The sequence below is a fragment of the Aphis gossypii genome, chromosome 2, assembly GCF_020184175.1.
Source record: "Aphis gossypii isolate Hap1 chromosome 2, ASM2018417v2, whole genome shotgun sequence".
In the NCBI taxonomy this organism is placed as follows: domain Eukaryota; kingdom Metazoa; phylum Arthropoda; class Insecta; order Hemiptera; family Aphididae; genus Aphis; species Aphis gossypii.
Window position 1 is genome coordinate 41,330,771 of NC_065531.1, and position 13,935 is coordinate 41,344,705.

General features: G+C 26.4%; 2 protein-coding genes across 3 annotated transcripts in view; both read left to right on the forward strand.

Annotated features, from left to right (window-relative positions):
- LOC114120349 (endoplasmin homolog) lies at positions 1 to 4,868 on the forward strand. Its single transcript, XM_027982229.2, has 9 exons — positions 1 to 348; positions 462 to 563; positions 1,456 to 1,616; positions 1,677 to 1,793; positions 2,261 to 2,592; positions 2,657 to 3,376; positions 3,456 to 3,861; positions 3,923 to 4,193; positions 4,333 to 4,868. Exons 1-9 carry the CDS (start codon positions 288 to 290, stop codon positions 4,524 to 4,526), a joined length of 2,364 nt encoding a protein of 787 aa, XP_027838030.1. The 5' UTR covers positions 1 to 287; the 3' UTR covers positions 4,527 to 4,868.
- Positions 4,869 to 6,504: 1,636 nt separating this feature from the next.
- LOC114120430 (constitutive coactivator of PPAR-gamma-like protein 1 homolog) overlaps positions 6,505 to 13,935 on the forward strand; it is a 77,203-nt gene continuing 69,772 nt past the window's right edge. The window contains exons 1-15 of one of the 2 annotated variants that reach the window (XM_050199871.1): positions 6,505 to 6,747; positions 8,677 to 8,918; positions 9,004 to 9,176; positions 9,237 to 9,665; positions 9,720 to 10,019; positions 10,143 to 10,346; positions 10,420 to 10,576; positions 11,007 to 11,133; positions 11,198 to 11,438; positions 11,629 to 11,932; positions 11,993 to 12,282; positions 12,340 to 12,465; positions 12,536 to 12,639; positions 12,831 to 12,914; positions 12,972 to 13,048. In XM_050199871.1, the coding sequence (XP_050055828.1) occupies positions 8,687 to 8,918; positions 9,004 to 9,176; positions 9,237 to 9,665; positions 9,720 to 10,019; positions 10,143 to 10,346; positions 10,420 to 10,576; positions 11,007 to 11,133; positions 11,198 to 11,438; positions 11,629 to 11,932; positions 11,993 to 12,282; positions 12,340 to 12,465; positions 12,536 to 12,639; positions 12,831 to 12,914; positions 12,972 to 13,048 (2,848 nt within the window). In that variant the 5' untranslated portion in view covers positions 6,505 to 6,747; positions 8,677 to 8,686. The remainder of the gene's footprint in view (positions 6,748 to 8,676; positions 8,919 to 9,003; positions 9,177 to 9,236; positions 9,666 to 9,719; positions 10,020 to 10,142; positions 10,347 to 10,419; positions 10,577 to 11,006; positions 11,134 to 11,197; positions 11,439 to 11,628; positions 11,933 to 11,992; positions 12,283 to 12,339; positions 12,466 to 12,535; positions 12,640 to 12,830; positions 12,915 to 12,971; positions 13,049 to 13,935) is intronic. The other variant, XM_027982333.2, reaches the window with a different exon arrangement.

Sequence of the window (13,935 nt, forward strand, 5' to 3'; positions counted from 1 at the left end):
ACTAACTTCACATCGTGTTTTCCTAAAGAAAAGCCACATAGTGGCACACGATTGGCCGGTCTCGTGTTCGTGTAGCGTTCCCATTGGTCTGCGTTAAGATTTATAAGTCATAACTCTGCGATATGTCTCTGTATTACGGTTGTTTTTTCCAGTTTCTCGTCTCTAGTGCACGGTGCACGTCATTCGATACCCGATAGTTCACTGACATTCGAGAGCAGTTCAGGTGTCGTGGTGTTTGTGTAACAGTCGGTTTTCGTTTTTACACGTTGACCCAAAGTCGCGTCAAAATGTCGAAACCGAAGTATTTAATACTTGTGGTTTTAGCCTTGGCGTTTTCGCCAATAGCAGGTATGTTCCATTCGGACTTTTTTCATTTTTACTAATAATATAATATACATCGGTTAAGTTTTAGACGATTTATTTTTGATAATTTATAAACTTTTTTTATTTTTAAAATTTAGAGCGGTGTGTAGCTGAAGACCTAGAAGGTGAGGGTGAAATACTCAGCGAGTTTACAGTTGATACAACCGTTGAAGGAGTCAGCAAAGAAGGAGCAGTTACTGGTAAATTTTAAATATTAAATATTTATATTTTATGTTTTTTATGTAGAAGTATGTGCCGTAGATATTTAACTAAAGAATTGAAACTAAATGATTAGTTATTCTAAATTAATATAGGTAGGTTAATTTGCTACATTATCAAAGTATATTTTAAATCAATGATTTTTTCAACTGATATAATTCAATAAAATATCCAAAGATTAGCCTCACTAAACCAAATCTATAAAATTATAAGAAATTTAAAAATGTTAAAATCTGGAAGTAGTATCAATAGATGCTTCTTCCCATGTATTGTCTAGCCTAGTTAAAAAAAAAAATGTCAACTACTTATTGTAGGTACCTACTATATTTGTGTACAAATTTTATTTTTTTTTTCTGTAGGTATTTCTAATAAAATATAACTATCTAGGTAGCTTCCTTATGGAGTTAATTGATACATTATTTTTCAACATTCATTTATTTATTATTATTTTTTTTTTTTAATGTAATTATTTAGTTAACATTAAAATAAATATTGTTAATTCAACTATGGTCAAATTCTTGTTCTAACTAAAAAAAAAGTAAAAAATAGATATTTCTTATCTGTTATGTAAGTAGATAGATATATTTTTGTAAATTACACGTTTGTTTTATATTTTGATTTATAATTAGATAATATATAATAATGAAAAAATAAATATAAAGTTAGTTTAAAAAATATATTATTAACTAATGTAATAATAATTATTATAACTAATATTTCATGACTAAAATACCTCATTATTTTTTTTTTTTAACTAACAGATGTCCTAATAAAAAATTTTGTAAAAAATAAATTTAAATTAAACTATTATATAAAAGTATTATAAGTTTAATATTTTTAATCCAACTAATATTTTATTGTGAAATATTACAGATGATAAGGCAGCTATAGTTGCAGAAGAACGAATAAAGTTAGATGGTTTAAATGCTGCACAATTACGGGAACTAAAAGAACAAGCAGAGAAATTTACTTTCCAAGCTGAAGTTAATCGAATGATGAAACTTATTATTAACTCATTATATAGAAATAAAGAAGTAATTATTATTTTTATTTTTTTTGGTAGATACAAAATAATATTTAATTGTTATTTTTAGATTTATTTAAGAGAACTTATTTCAAATGCTTCAGATGCTTTAGATAAAATAAGATTATTGGCATTGTCTAATAGTAATCTTTTGGATGCAACTAATGAACTTTCTATCAGAATTAAGGTAATGTATAATGTCGATTATTTTTAATATGATTTTTTGAGTTAAAAGTTAATATCTATATGAACACTAATGATTTATATGTTAAATTTATTTATTCAACTTTTATTGATTTGATTTTTTAATCATAGATTATGATTTAATCATCTAATAAAAATAATACTTTTACTCTTTTTATACAATTGTAAAATTAACAAATGTTCTTAAAATATTTAAATATGATGATTTTTAACCTTTATCTATTTATTTATTTATTTTGTGTTATTGAGTTTCTAGTTTTGAAAAAGTTACTTCCCTTATTTACTGGTATATCAAATGAAATTATATTAAAATTTATTTTGTTCCCATTAATTGTTATTTATTTCTAATAAATTGAACAATAAATACATTATGTTTCATTGAAGTTTCAAGTTCATTTTATATTTTTAGTTTACATTTATAAGTTTTTAATAATTACATTTGTAAATTAGGTGAACAAAGAGTCTGGAATGTTGCATATAACTGATACTGGAATTGGTATGACTCGTGAGGATTTAGTAAGAAATCTGGGCACCATAGCCAAGTCTGGTACTGCTGAGTTTTTAAGTAATTTGAACTCTGGAGAAGGTCAAGATAAGAATATGAATGACATGATTGGACAATTTGGTGTTGGATTTTATTCAGCTTTTCTTGTTGCTGACAAAGTTTTGGTCACCACTAAGCACAATGATGATAAACAATATATATGGGAATCAGATGCCAACAGTTTTTCTATTGTTGAAGACCCTAGAGGACCAACACTTAAAAGAGGGACACAAATAAGGTTTGTTTTTAATATTTAAAGATTCTATTAATTGCAATTTTAATTTTTTTTTATTTTTTTTTAGTTTACAACTGAAAGAGGAAGCTATTGATAATTTAGAAATAGATACTCTAAGAAATTTAGTCAAAAAATACTCTCAATTTATCAATTTTCCTATTTATTTATGGTCAAGCAAAACTGAAACCGTAGAAGAACCAATAGAAGAAGATGAGCCAGTAGAGAAAGAAGAGAAATCAGAAGAAGATGATGCAGCAGTAGAAGATGCTAAAGAAGAAACACCAAAAACCAAAAAAGTAGACAAGACTGTTTGGGATTGGGAAATTCTTAATAACCATAAACCTATATGGACAAGAAAACCTGACGATGTAGAAACAAATGAATATAATGAATTTTATAAAGCATTAACTAAAGATACAAAAGATCCATTGAGTTATACACATTTTAATGCTGAAGGTGAAGTATCATTTAAATCCTTACTTTATGTTCCATCTGCACAACCGTCAGATACTTTTAACAAATATGGCACAGTAACGGACAACATTAAGCTTTATGTTAGAAGAGTATTTATAACAGATGAATTTAACGATTTATTGCCAAAATACTTAAGTTTCCTTCAAGGAATTGTAGATTCAGATGATTTACCACTGAATGTTTCACGTGAAGTTTTACAACAACATAAATTACTTAAAATCATCAAAAAAAAACTTATTCGTAAAGCTTTAGATATGCTTAAAAAATTGGATGCTGAATCATACAAGAAATTCTGGGCTGAATATTCTACTAAGTAAGTAAACAATTTTATTATTTTAATAAAATAAAATAATTTTAAATAAGAACTTTTTTAATTTTCTTCAATTCTATAGCATAAAATTGGGTATTATTGAAGATCCATCTAATAGAGCTCGTCTTGCCAAGTTGTTGCGATTCCAATCATCTGTTGAAGAAACTCCTACATCATTAGCAGATTATGTAAAACGTATGAGTGAAAAACAAGAACATATCTATTACATTGCTGGTTCTAGTAAAGCAGAACTCGAACGTTCTCCTTTCGTTGAGGGAATTATTCGTAAAGGATATGAAGTTCTGTATCTAATTGAAGCTGTAGATGAATACACATTGTCAGCTATTCCAGAGTTTGAAGGTAAAAAGTTCCAAAATGTGGCTAAAGAGGGTGTGTCTCTTTCTGAAAATAAAGAAAAAGCAGAAGAATTGAAAGTTCAATTTGAACCACTTACAAAATGGTTTGGTGAAAATGCTCTTAAAGATCAAGTAAGTTAAGATATAATATATCTATTGTATTGTCTAATATTATATTAATGGTAATGTTTAGATTTCAAAAGCAGTTGTATCAGATCGTTTGGCTGAATCCCCATGTGCTCTTGTTGCTGGAATGTTTGGTTGGACTGGTAATATGGAAAGATTAGCCTTATCTAATGCTCACCAAAAAGCTGATGATCCCCAAAGAGAATTTTATTTAAAGCAACGTAAATCTCTTGAAATAAATCCTCGTCATCCTCTTATAAAGGATTTGTTACGAAGAGTGAAAGATGATCCTGATGACCAAAAAGCAAAAGATATTGCAGTTATGTTGTTTAGAACAGGTAATTTAATTTTTATCTGTGTTAGTTAAATATTTTTAAAACTGTTTTAGTTCACCAATAATAATAATAATAAATTGTATTTTTTTCTTTTTTTTTTTCTTAAAAAATTATTATATACCTATTCATTTTTATTGTTTAGCAACATTACGGTCAGGATTCATGCTCCAAGAATCTGCAGACTTTGCTGAAAGTGTTGAGGCTCTAATGAGACAATCATTAGGCATTCCATTAGATGAAAAAGTAAGTTATGATGATGAAGAATCTGTTGGTGATCAACAAGTTGAAGAAGAAGAGGAAGAAAAAGAAGAATCCCTAGAACATGATGAATTATAAAAGTGTTGGAAAATATATTTTAAAGATGAACTGTATCAGTTTATCTAATTATAAGTCTGATTTGCAACATTTCTGCATATTATTCAAATAAGTAATGTATTTATTATCATAAATTTACCAGTAGCACTTTAAATTTTATATGAATTTTTTCCTATGAATATTAAACCACATAATTATATTTTGTAACATTTTAAAAAATCTGAATAATATCTTTTTAGTGGGTTAATTATTATACTACATAAAATGTATTGTACAAATTATTTATTATAAAAATATTTGTTTGATTTATTAGAATAATTTTTTCATATAAAATTGTAATACAAAGTTGTTTTGAAAATTGTCTGCATTTGTAAATTTTTTTCTGAGATTGGAACATGTGTTATGCAACAGATAAATTTATTTATAAAAAAGTAAAATGAAGTTTTTATAAATCAATAACCTTTAAGGCAGTTAAACAGAAATTATAAACTTTAATTGAAAAGTATTATTAATATTTAAACAATGCTCATATTTTTAGATTTAAATTGTGTTGGTTCTCTCATGATAACATATATCATTTATATACCATTAATTTATTCATAATATGTTATGTGGACTATTTAAAATATAATGTATATATATTATATATATATAATTTACAAATTTTTATAAACTTTGGATTACATATAATTGTTGTATGTTATTTAATTACCTCGTATGTACATATTTTTACTTGTATCAGGTGATGGTGTTAAAATAATACTAATTTGTTATAAGTGTTAAAATTAAAAAATATAATTTTAGTCTTTCATATTCTAGTTAGGTTATTACAAAATACAAACACTTGAAAATTATTTTAAAGAATTTTATTATTATTTATCATTAACTAAAAATTAGTTATTCAATAATTTAATAACACATTAGAAACTAAATAGCATAATTTATTACAAATGTACAATCATTACAATTTGACTTTTATAGGTAGTGTTATTTTATTTATTATTATACAGACGCATTAAGTTATAATTATGTGTTAATCGTCAAATTACAAAATTAAATTATCAACCATACTATAAACATTGAAAAATTAAAATTAATAGTAATTAATAAACACTTGATACATTTTTGCTAAGAATTTCATAATTAATAATTATGTAGTTGATCTTTGTGCATTCTTTATTGTGAAGGGTCGGAACTTTTGGGTAATGGACAATAAGTGACTCTCCGAGAAGTACTATCGGACACCCAATTTGATGTTAGGTACCTAAGTCATAGCAAGAATTGTTTTGAAAACAAAAATTAAGATATACCCTTTAAGTATCTTAATTCGTAGTAATGGTAAACTGTTTAGCGATACAATTGACAATATTGTGATTGAATGGATTTCTCCTTATGCACAAATTGAATAACAAAATCAAATATCTTGCCAAGATTACCTAACCTAAATAAACTGATTTTGTTAGATCTTAGATAAATCTTGATAATCTTATTACTGCAATAATGTACTGTTGGAAGTGGATCAAGAATAATATTATGTTGATAACATTAATATTAATAATTCATTCACCTTCATCGGAAAGTTCAACTGATATTCTGAAGTCGTAGAGTCACAACTCACGAGTGACAACAGCAGCTGTCGTTCGGAAAAAAAATCGAGATAGTAAATGGAATTATTTAGTACGATCTGTACTGTATGGATTCTATTTATAGTAATTTTATAATGCAAGCGACAATAATATTTTACTTGTTATGATCATCGATTTTTTATATCAGTTCTGTGCTTTTACCTATACAAGTCACATAATGTAGAAAGTAAAAAATAATAAAATATTTGAATTCAAAAACTGATGGATAGTTACGATTTAGAAATTAGAAAAGTAGTGGCGGGTAAGTATATGGGTTTTATCAAATATTGTTTTTCTTCCACGCGGACAAGTCGTTTTATTCCCGGCATTTGCGCGTGCGCAATTACCATTTCAGTAATTCACATTAATCGACATTCGGGTATTCGACTAGCCGCCTCTGGCCCATTCGTTAATGTTATGTAGCATTTATTATTATTATTTTTTATTAATATTATCGTTGTATTTAGTTCCAATTTTATCATTCGTTTTTTCTGTTATGTGTTAATAAGTTTAGTTCGTACTTTTTTGTATCAATTTATTAAGTGTGTTATGGTTTCACTCGATCGCCGTATTTGATCACTTCTTGCTTCTCTGCAATAATTATTGAAATATCGCAGGTAAGATTATTATTAATAAACGAATACTTGTTAATCGCCGGTCTACGAAGAAGCCATCTTGTGGTACCGATTTGTAATTTATTAATAACACTGCTCCCAATCCCATAATTCTTATCTTACAATATTTTTGTACTTATTTATTCAATACTTTTGTGAAAAAATCGATTTATAAAGGTTCAGAATTAATTTATTTCTGTATCTGAACTTTGAAGCCCTAATCGATTCTAACTACCTTATTATAGAATTTAATATAAATACATTTTCTATATTATGATTAAATTTTTTTATTATTAATTGATTTTTAATCTGAACAATCTGTGATTTTGCAAACATTTGATATGGTTTTTTCAGTTTTTATTTTCTAGAGAAATGGTATGTTATGTACATTTTTTAATAATGTCATTAATGTTAGAAATGTTTTTTCCTTAAATTTATTTATTTAATCGAATTTTCAACTATGGATGGATAATGATAAATAAAATGATAAAATCTTTTACCTACCTATGGGTAGGTATTTATTTAATTTTAATCATTATAAGATAATATTAAATAGTATATTCTGTGACTAGTACTTTCAGGTTGAATTTTTCAATATTTTATGTACATATTGGTACTTTTGAGTATGTCACTAAAACAAATATTAGTGAATCCATTTAACTTCATTGTTTAGTATATAATATGTACCTATGTTAAATAATTGTTAATATTTTATAAAATTTAAAATACCTACTCATTAAGTACTTGCTTTGAAATAAAAAAAATAAAAATAAAAAATACCATGTGAACCCCAGATATTCTATTGAAATTTGATGATTCTTAAATACATAGTTCCAAAAATGTAGACACTGAAAATATAATCTATAATAAAGGTTAAGTGTAATACATAAATTCTATTGTCAATATATAATAGAAGAATAAATTGTATCATAACTTAAGATTTAATTTGAAATTTTTCAATAATATGTATTTACAATAAATAATTCATAATCTACTATTCTATAATATCTAGGTATAATCATTTTCATAAAATTAAGTGTTCTATATAATATAAGTATACTATTATATTTTCAATAAACCTATATATTTTTAATTTATTCAAATTTAACTATTCATAAAAGGTATTTTATTTTTGACTTATTATATTTTGCAGTTTGTTGAAAATTCCCTTTTTATTTTATTTATTTAAAATGCATGGATATTTTTATGTACAATATACTATATATTATGTTCCCTTAACTGTTTTTCTTTTCTCCTTTGGTTCTCATAAATATCTATACTTAATATATGCAGACAGAAATGATAAACAACTGTATTTATAAAACACATTACTGCATAGTATTGTATTTACAGAACATGAAACAATTCTATGTAGTAGCACCTCTTTAATATAATCTATATATTTATACCCAGTTCTCTATTAGTTAACACTTCAATTATTTAGAAATTACTGATTGCTTTGTAGAATTGATTTTGTTAATGTTCACTAAGTCATCAAGGGGTATTTATAGAATTTAAAATTCTAACCTCATTTGCAGTTCAGTTTTTTATATAATTTTACTTTTGATATTGATGCAAAGATTTTGAATTTAAGAAGTTATCTTCGAATTATCTATGGTTTTTTTACATCAGTAATGTCTAGTGTTCAAGGGACTATTACGTTGTCGTTGGAGTTAATTTTCATATTAAGACCTCTGTTATTTTGTGAGAATTTGTCAAATGCAAAGATTGTTTTTTAAAATAATTCTATATTTTACTTATTCATGTAACTATTTTTATAATATTATTAGTTAAATTTAATAATTGTTTTATAAATAAAATAAAATAATTAATAATATTAATATTATTTTATTATTAATAAAAATTGATCTTAATAAAGGATAATTAGTGATTAAAAAAAAAAAAAATACCTGAATAAATTTTATTTTCTAGATAAGTAATAATGGGTGTTGACAAGCTTTTGGAATACCTTGACAGTGGTAAAATAGAAGGTAGTTGTGTCAATGTCAATCTTACTCAACTAGGACATACAGTGTCCCAACAACTTGCTAAGAAAATGGTTGTTAGGAAAGTTCACCAAAATTTAAGTCAAATTCAAGTATCCAAAGCTCAATTTTGTTTATTGGTAGATGCAGAGAGTTGCCTAGATCGTTTATATGGAGGGTATTATTCAGGTAAGGATTTTCAAACAAATTTAATAACAAAATATTATAGGTAGTAAAGTTTATAGTAAAATATTTAAAATTATATTATGTTTAGATTGGGTTTGTGGTGGACAATGGAACCGAATGGTATCATTTTTAACAAATTTTGTCAATAGTTTAAGACAGTCAAATGTTCATGTTGTGGTATTCTTTAATGGTGCTTTTGAAGATGAACGCTTTATTGAATGGGTTCAAAAACAAGAAGAGACTCGTAACAGGGCTAATGCTGTAAGTTATAAATTAAATAATTTTTGTTTCTATTAATGCTATTTTAATGTAATATTCTAGGTGTTACGACATATTGCTGCTAAAGGAACACCGCCACCTAAGGTATGGTGGATTCCGCCTGTTGGTCTACGAACAGCTGTAAAGCTCTACTTTCATCATTTGAAAATTCCAGTTGTTTGCTCGGTTAAAGACCACCATTTAGAGTTTATTAAGTATTGTAAACAATATAAATTTCATGGTTTGATGGCTGATGATGCTGAATACTTAGCATTTGATCCACCGCGGTTTTTCTCAGCTCATTCTCTTAAACTTACAATGCGACAAACATTAGAAGCCAAAGAATATATTGTCCCTCAGTTAATAGAAGATTTGAAATTGAGCAAGGATAAATTATGTGCTCTTCTCTCACTTTTAGGCAATTTTGTATTGCCTCAACCTGAACTTTATGATTATTATAAACGTTGTGGCATAAATCAAATAATATCTAAGGTATTTCTGTAAATTAAATTGTTTTATATTTTCTAAAAATACCATTTTATTTAGGTTTCAGGAGAAGAAGTTGTGAAAAAAATAGTAGATTCACTTCAAAATTTACCTCCTATTAACAACAATTTAGATGAAATTGCAGCTCATATACTTGGACATAAAGATGATAAACGAGTGCCTAAGTTAAAAAAAAGTATTCAATATTATTTAGACGGTACCAAAGATAATGCTATTAAAAACAAAATTAAAAGCCCAGAAAAGAATAAAAATAATATTAAAGGTAAAAATTATTCGTTAGAATCACCAGCTGGAGTAAATGATTTTAAACAATTGGGATCTGAAACCCTCAATTTGCAGGTAATTTCTTTCAATTTATTAACATTGTACTATTTATTCTTTTATTTTAACATAAGTATGTTTTGGTTTATTTTTTTTATATATATTGAAGTGATTGATTGTACAAATTTTATATTTTTTAAGGAAAAATTATTATTAAATGATAATTCTGAATCTGGTTCAAATTCTTTTAATATAAACGCTCAAACATCTCCATTAAACCAGTTGTCTCCAAATAAATCTATTGAATTTCATGTTCCCGAAGTTTCTATTGATGTAGTGAATACAGCATACGAAAGGCATACATCTGGTCTGATGTCCACTTATTTATACCATATCTTAACAAAGGTTATTATTTGAACTAGTTTAAATCATATTTTAACTACTATAATTGTTATTTCTGTTGTTTTTATTTATTTAGGCAGAAATAAAACTACCTGTTGTGTTAGAAGATGAAATAAATCACGAAATTCCAAACATACATTTATTTTATAGACAAGCTCGTCAAATGGTGTATGGTATTTTGTTTAATCTTCATCATGCTCACTATTTAGCAAAATCAAATAGCAGTCAAAAAGGTATATTCTTAGATATTCGTTTTAGGAAATATATTAATGAATATTTAATATTCAAGGGTCTTTGACAATATTTCTTCAAGATTCAATAGGACTTCCCAATTTTTCCTCATTCTTTAAAATTAATATTAACATAGAAAATTTTACAATCATTTTTAATTGATGGTAAAACTAATAATAATGCAATAAAAAGTAAATAAATACAACTGTATAATTTTAAGTACATGAAAGTAATTAAACTATTCCAATCTTAATACATTGTACACAACAATATTTATATATTTTTATTAATGTTAAAATTTTTTAATAAAAGTTGGATAAACATTTTTATTGTTGAAGACTCTAAAATATTTTTATACTATATTTTAAACCTACATAACATTTTAAATAACTTATAATAATTGAATTTAATTATATTTTTAATTTTTTTTAGTTGAGTTACCAGTAATGCAAGTACGTGAATGGATTAGAGACAAAACAAATATGTATAAACATTACCATTTAGTAAAGGCTGAACCTTTAGGGTGGGGTGTTCCTACTGTTCATAGACTTTGGTTTGGGTAGGTTTAATTTCTTAAGTTTTACAATAAAGTTAATAACATTTACTTTTAAATATTTTTTTAGAACAACTCCTGAAGATAATATAAGACGTTTGAGAGCGTTTCTTTCTTGTATGCGTTCAGATACTCCTCTTATGTACAACACAGACTATGTTCCTCAGCATACATTAATCATTGCATGTGTTCTTAGATACATAATGACTTTTACAGAAGTGCCTATTCTTCAAAAATTTGAACTAGATGCACTTATCATCACAGCTGTTGCACCTGAATTATCAAAAAATGAAAACACCCAAGAGTTACAAGTTAGTTTAATAGTTTTTTAAAGAAATTTATAAAAACATAATATGTACATCCATTCAAATTATTGATAATTGTTAATTGTTTCTAAATTGTCATTAAAAATTTGTTATTAAAATAATAAAATATCATTATAATGTTTTCATAATTAATTTAATTTTGCTTGCTAATTTATAATTTTGTTATTATTCTTAGGGTACTGTTAGTGTGAGAGGTGTTCAATTAGCCACTCTATTAATGTGTGGTATTGAAACTGCCATGTTGGCAAATGATGCTTGTGGTGCACCATTACCATGGTTAATGACATGTCCATGGATGTATTTTGATGGAAGATTATTTCAATATCATTTGGCTAGAGCATCCACAGCAAATAAACTTGAAGATTTATGTGAAAATCATTTTTCTCTTACAATTAAGGTTGAAAAAATGAGACAGGCAATTTTAGAAGGGTTGGGTGAACGTTTTCAATCAATTTCACCATTCCAAGGATCATTTTTGGGTAATGATTTTTTTTCTTTAAAATTAAATAGATTTTCACCTTAATTAAATACATAAATAGATACCATTTTCAATCAAAGAGGATTGATTCCACCTCAGATTATGAATACTAGCATAGTTCATACTAATATACCATTTCCACAACAAAGACTGGGACGATTGGTTAGTCAAAATCCTAATCGTTTTCGAGATATTCAACAAAATAGTCGACAAAGGAGTGTTATGAAACAGTCATCTGGTGGACAATTAGAAGTTGCTGGTGCTGTTGTTGGTATATGGGGAGCAAATTATAGTATGGCAGCTACTGGAAGTTCATACATTGGTCGTGGTAATATTCTTCCTGCTCAACATGTAAGGTTTAATATTTTTAGATTTTAAAACAATTAAATTAAGAAATTTTATTTTTAGGTTATGCCACCTGCTATTGGTAGTCCAAGTTCTTTATATCAACATGATCTCATACCAAGACCTGTGTTTAATACACGTAATTGTTCCAAACCTATTCGAGGCCGTAGTCAAGTTCTAAAAATACATGTAATATTAATTTTAAGATTATATGTTTGAACATTGATTATAATAACATTATTAAACATTTTGTCTACAGAATAATAAAAAAAAAAATACTCATAATATTGTAAAAAAAGATAATCATATCAAAAAGGTTCCTTCAAAAGGCCGCAGTGTGACGGCGGTTATTCCCAATCCGAGGTACCTATAGTGTTTTATTTATTATAATTTATTATAAACAATTATAAAGAATCAATTTTTAACCACATTTTGGTTTATTAACTTAAAAGTATAAATAGTTTATTAATTAAAAAAAAAAATAGTTATAATTTTTGAATACAAATACTCCATAAAGGTACTATTAATATATATATTTATATATTTCTTTTTAGTGAAACAATTTCAGCTTCAGAACTAACAGAAGAATCCAAATTATCAATATTAAATAAAGAAAATCAAAATATTAAAGCAAATGGGTACTTCAAATATATATTTTTTTTAGTGAATTTAAGTTAACTATACATTTTTTTCAGAATTGTTGAGAGCATTTTGCCTTTAGTAAATGGCAATTCATCAATTGAAGGACAATTAGGAGATGCAACATTAAAAGGTAGGTTGTATTATTATTTATTAGTAAAAAAAATTGTAAATACAGTATTTTTCATATTTTTCTAAGTACCTAATCAATAATATTTATATTTCTTAGAAAAATACTACATCTTATAACGTTTACTAGGTATAATTATTTCAACATTAATAATAACTTGATCTTAGATACTTATGTCTTAAACTTCTTATAAAATAATTTTCTTCTTTTGAGATTATGGAAGTACTGAACACCAAACAATATTTTTTGTATGTGGGACCCCCATAAAAATTTTCGTTTAAACAGTAAAGTAGACAAAACATGATAACAAACAGCAACTTCTACAATACAGCAAAACATTTTTATTTATTTAGATATCATAATGTCTTTATAATTCATGTGTGATATTATGTCAACTAAAGTCTGTTTTTCTGTGCATCTCCAAACGTTTCCTTGCCTTAGGAAAACTGGTTTTGATAGCAGGGTGATGCAGGAGGATGTGCAGATTGGCGGGTTCCCTCGCTGGACAGATAATAGATCTAGTATCTATAACCCTTGGATAGTTAGATATATAGAGATGTAAGCACTTCCTACCTTATATTATTAAAATGGTGGGTCGAAAAAAGTTCACTACTTGTCAATTACCACTGGAAGCACTGACTACCAAAGGGCTCAAACATAGGCGTGCACAGGTCTTCTTGGCAGGGGAGGCAATACCTTAGCTAAGGAGGTCCAGATTTCAAACCGCCACCCGGTTTGTAGGTATAATCTAAGATAGCGGTGAAACAAAAAATCTCGCAGGGGAGGCAGCCGCCTCCCCTGCCTCCCCGTGCGCACGCTTATGGGCTCAAACATACTTAAGTTTGTATGGTACATAATGTATTTTAGCATTTATTATTATAATAATAATT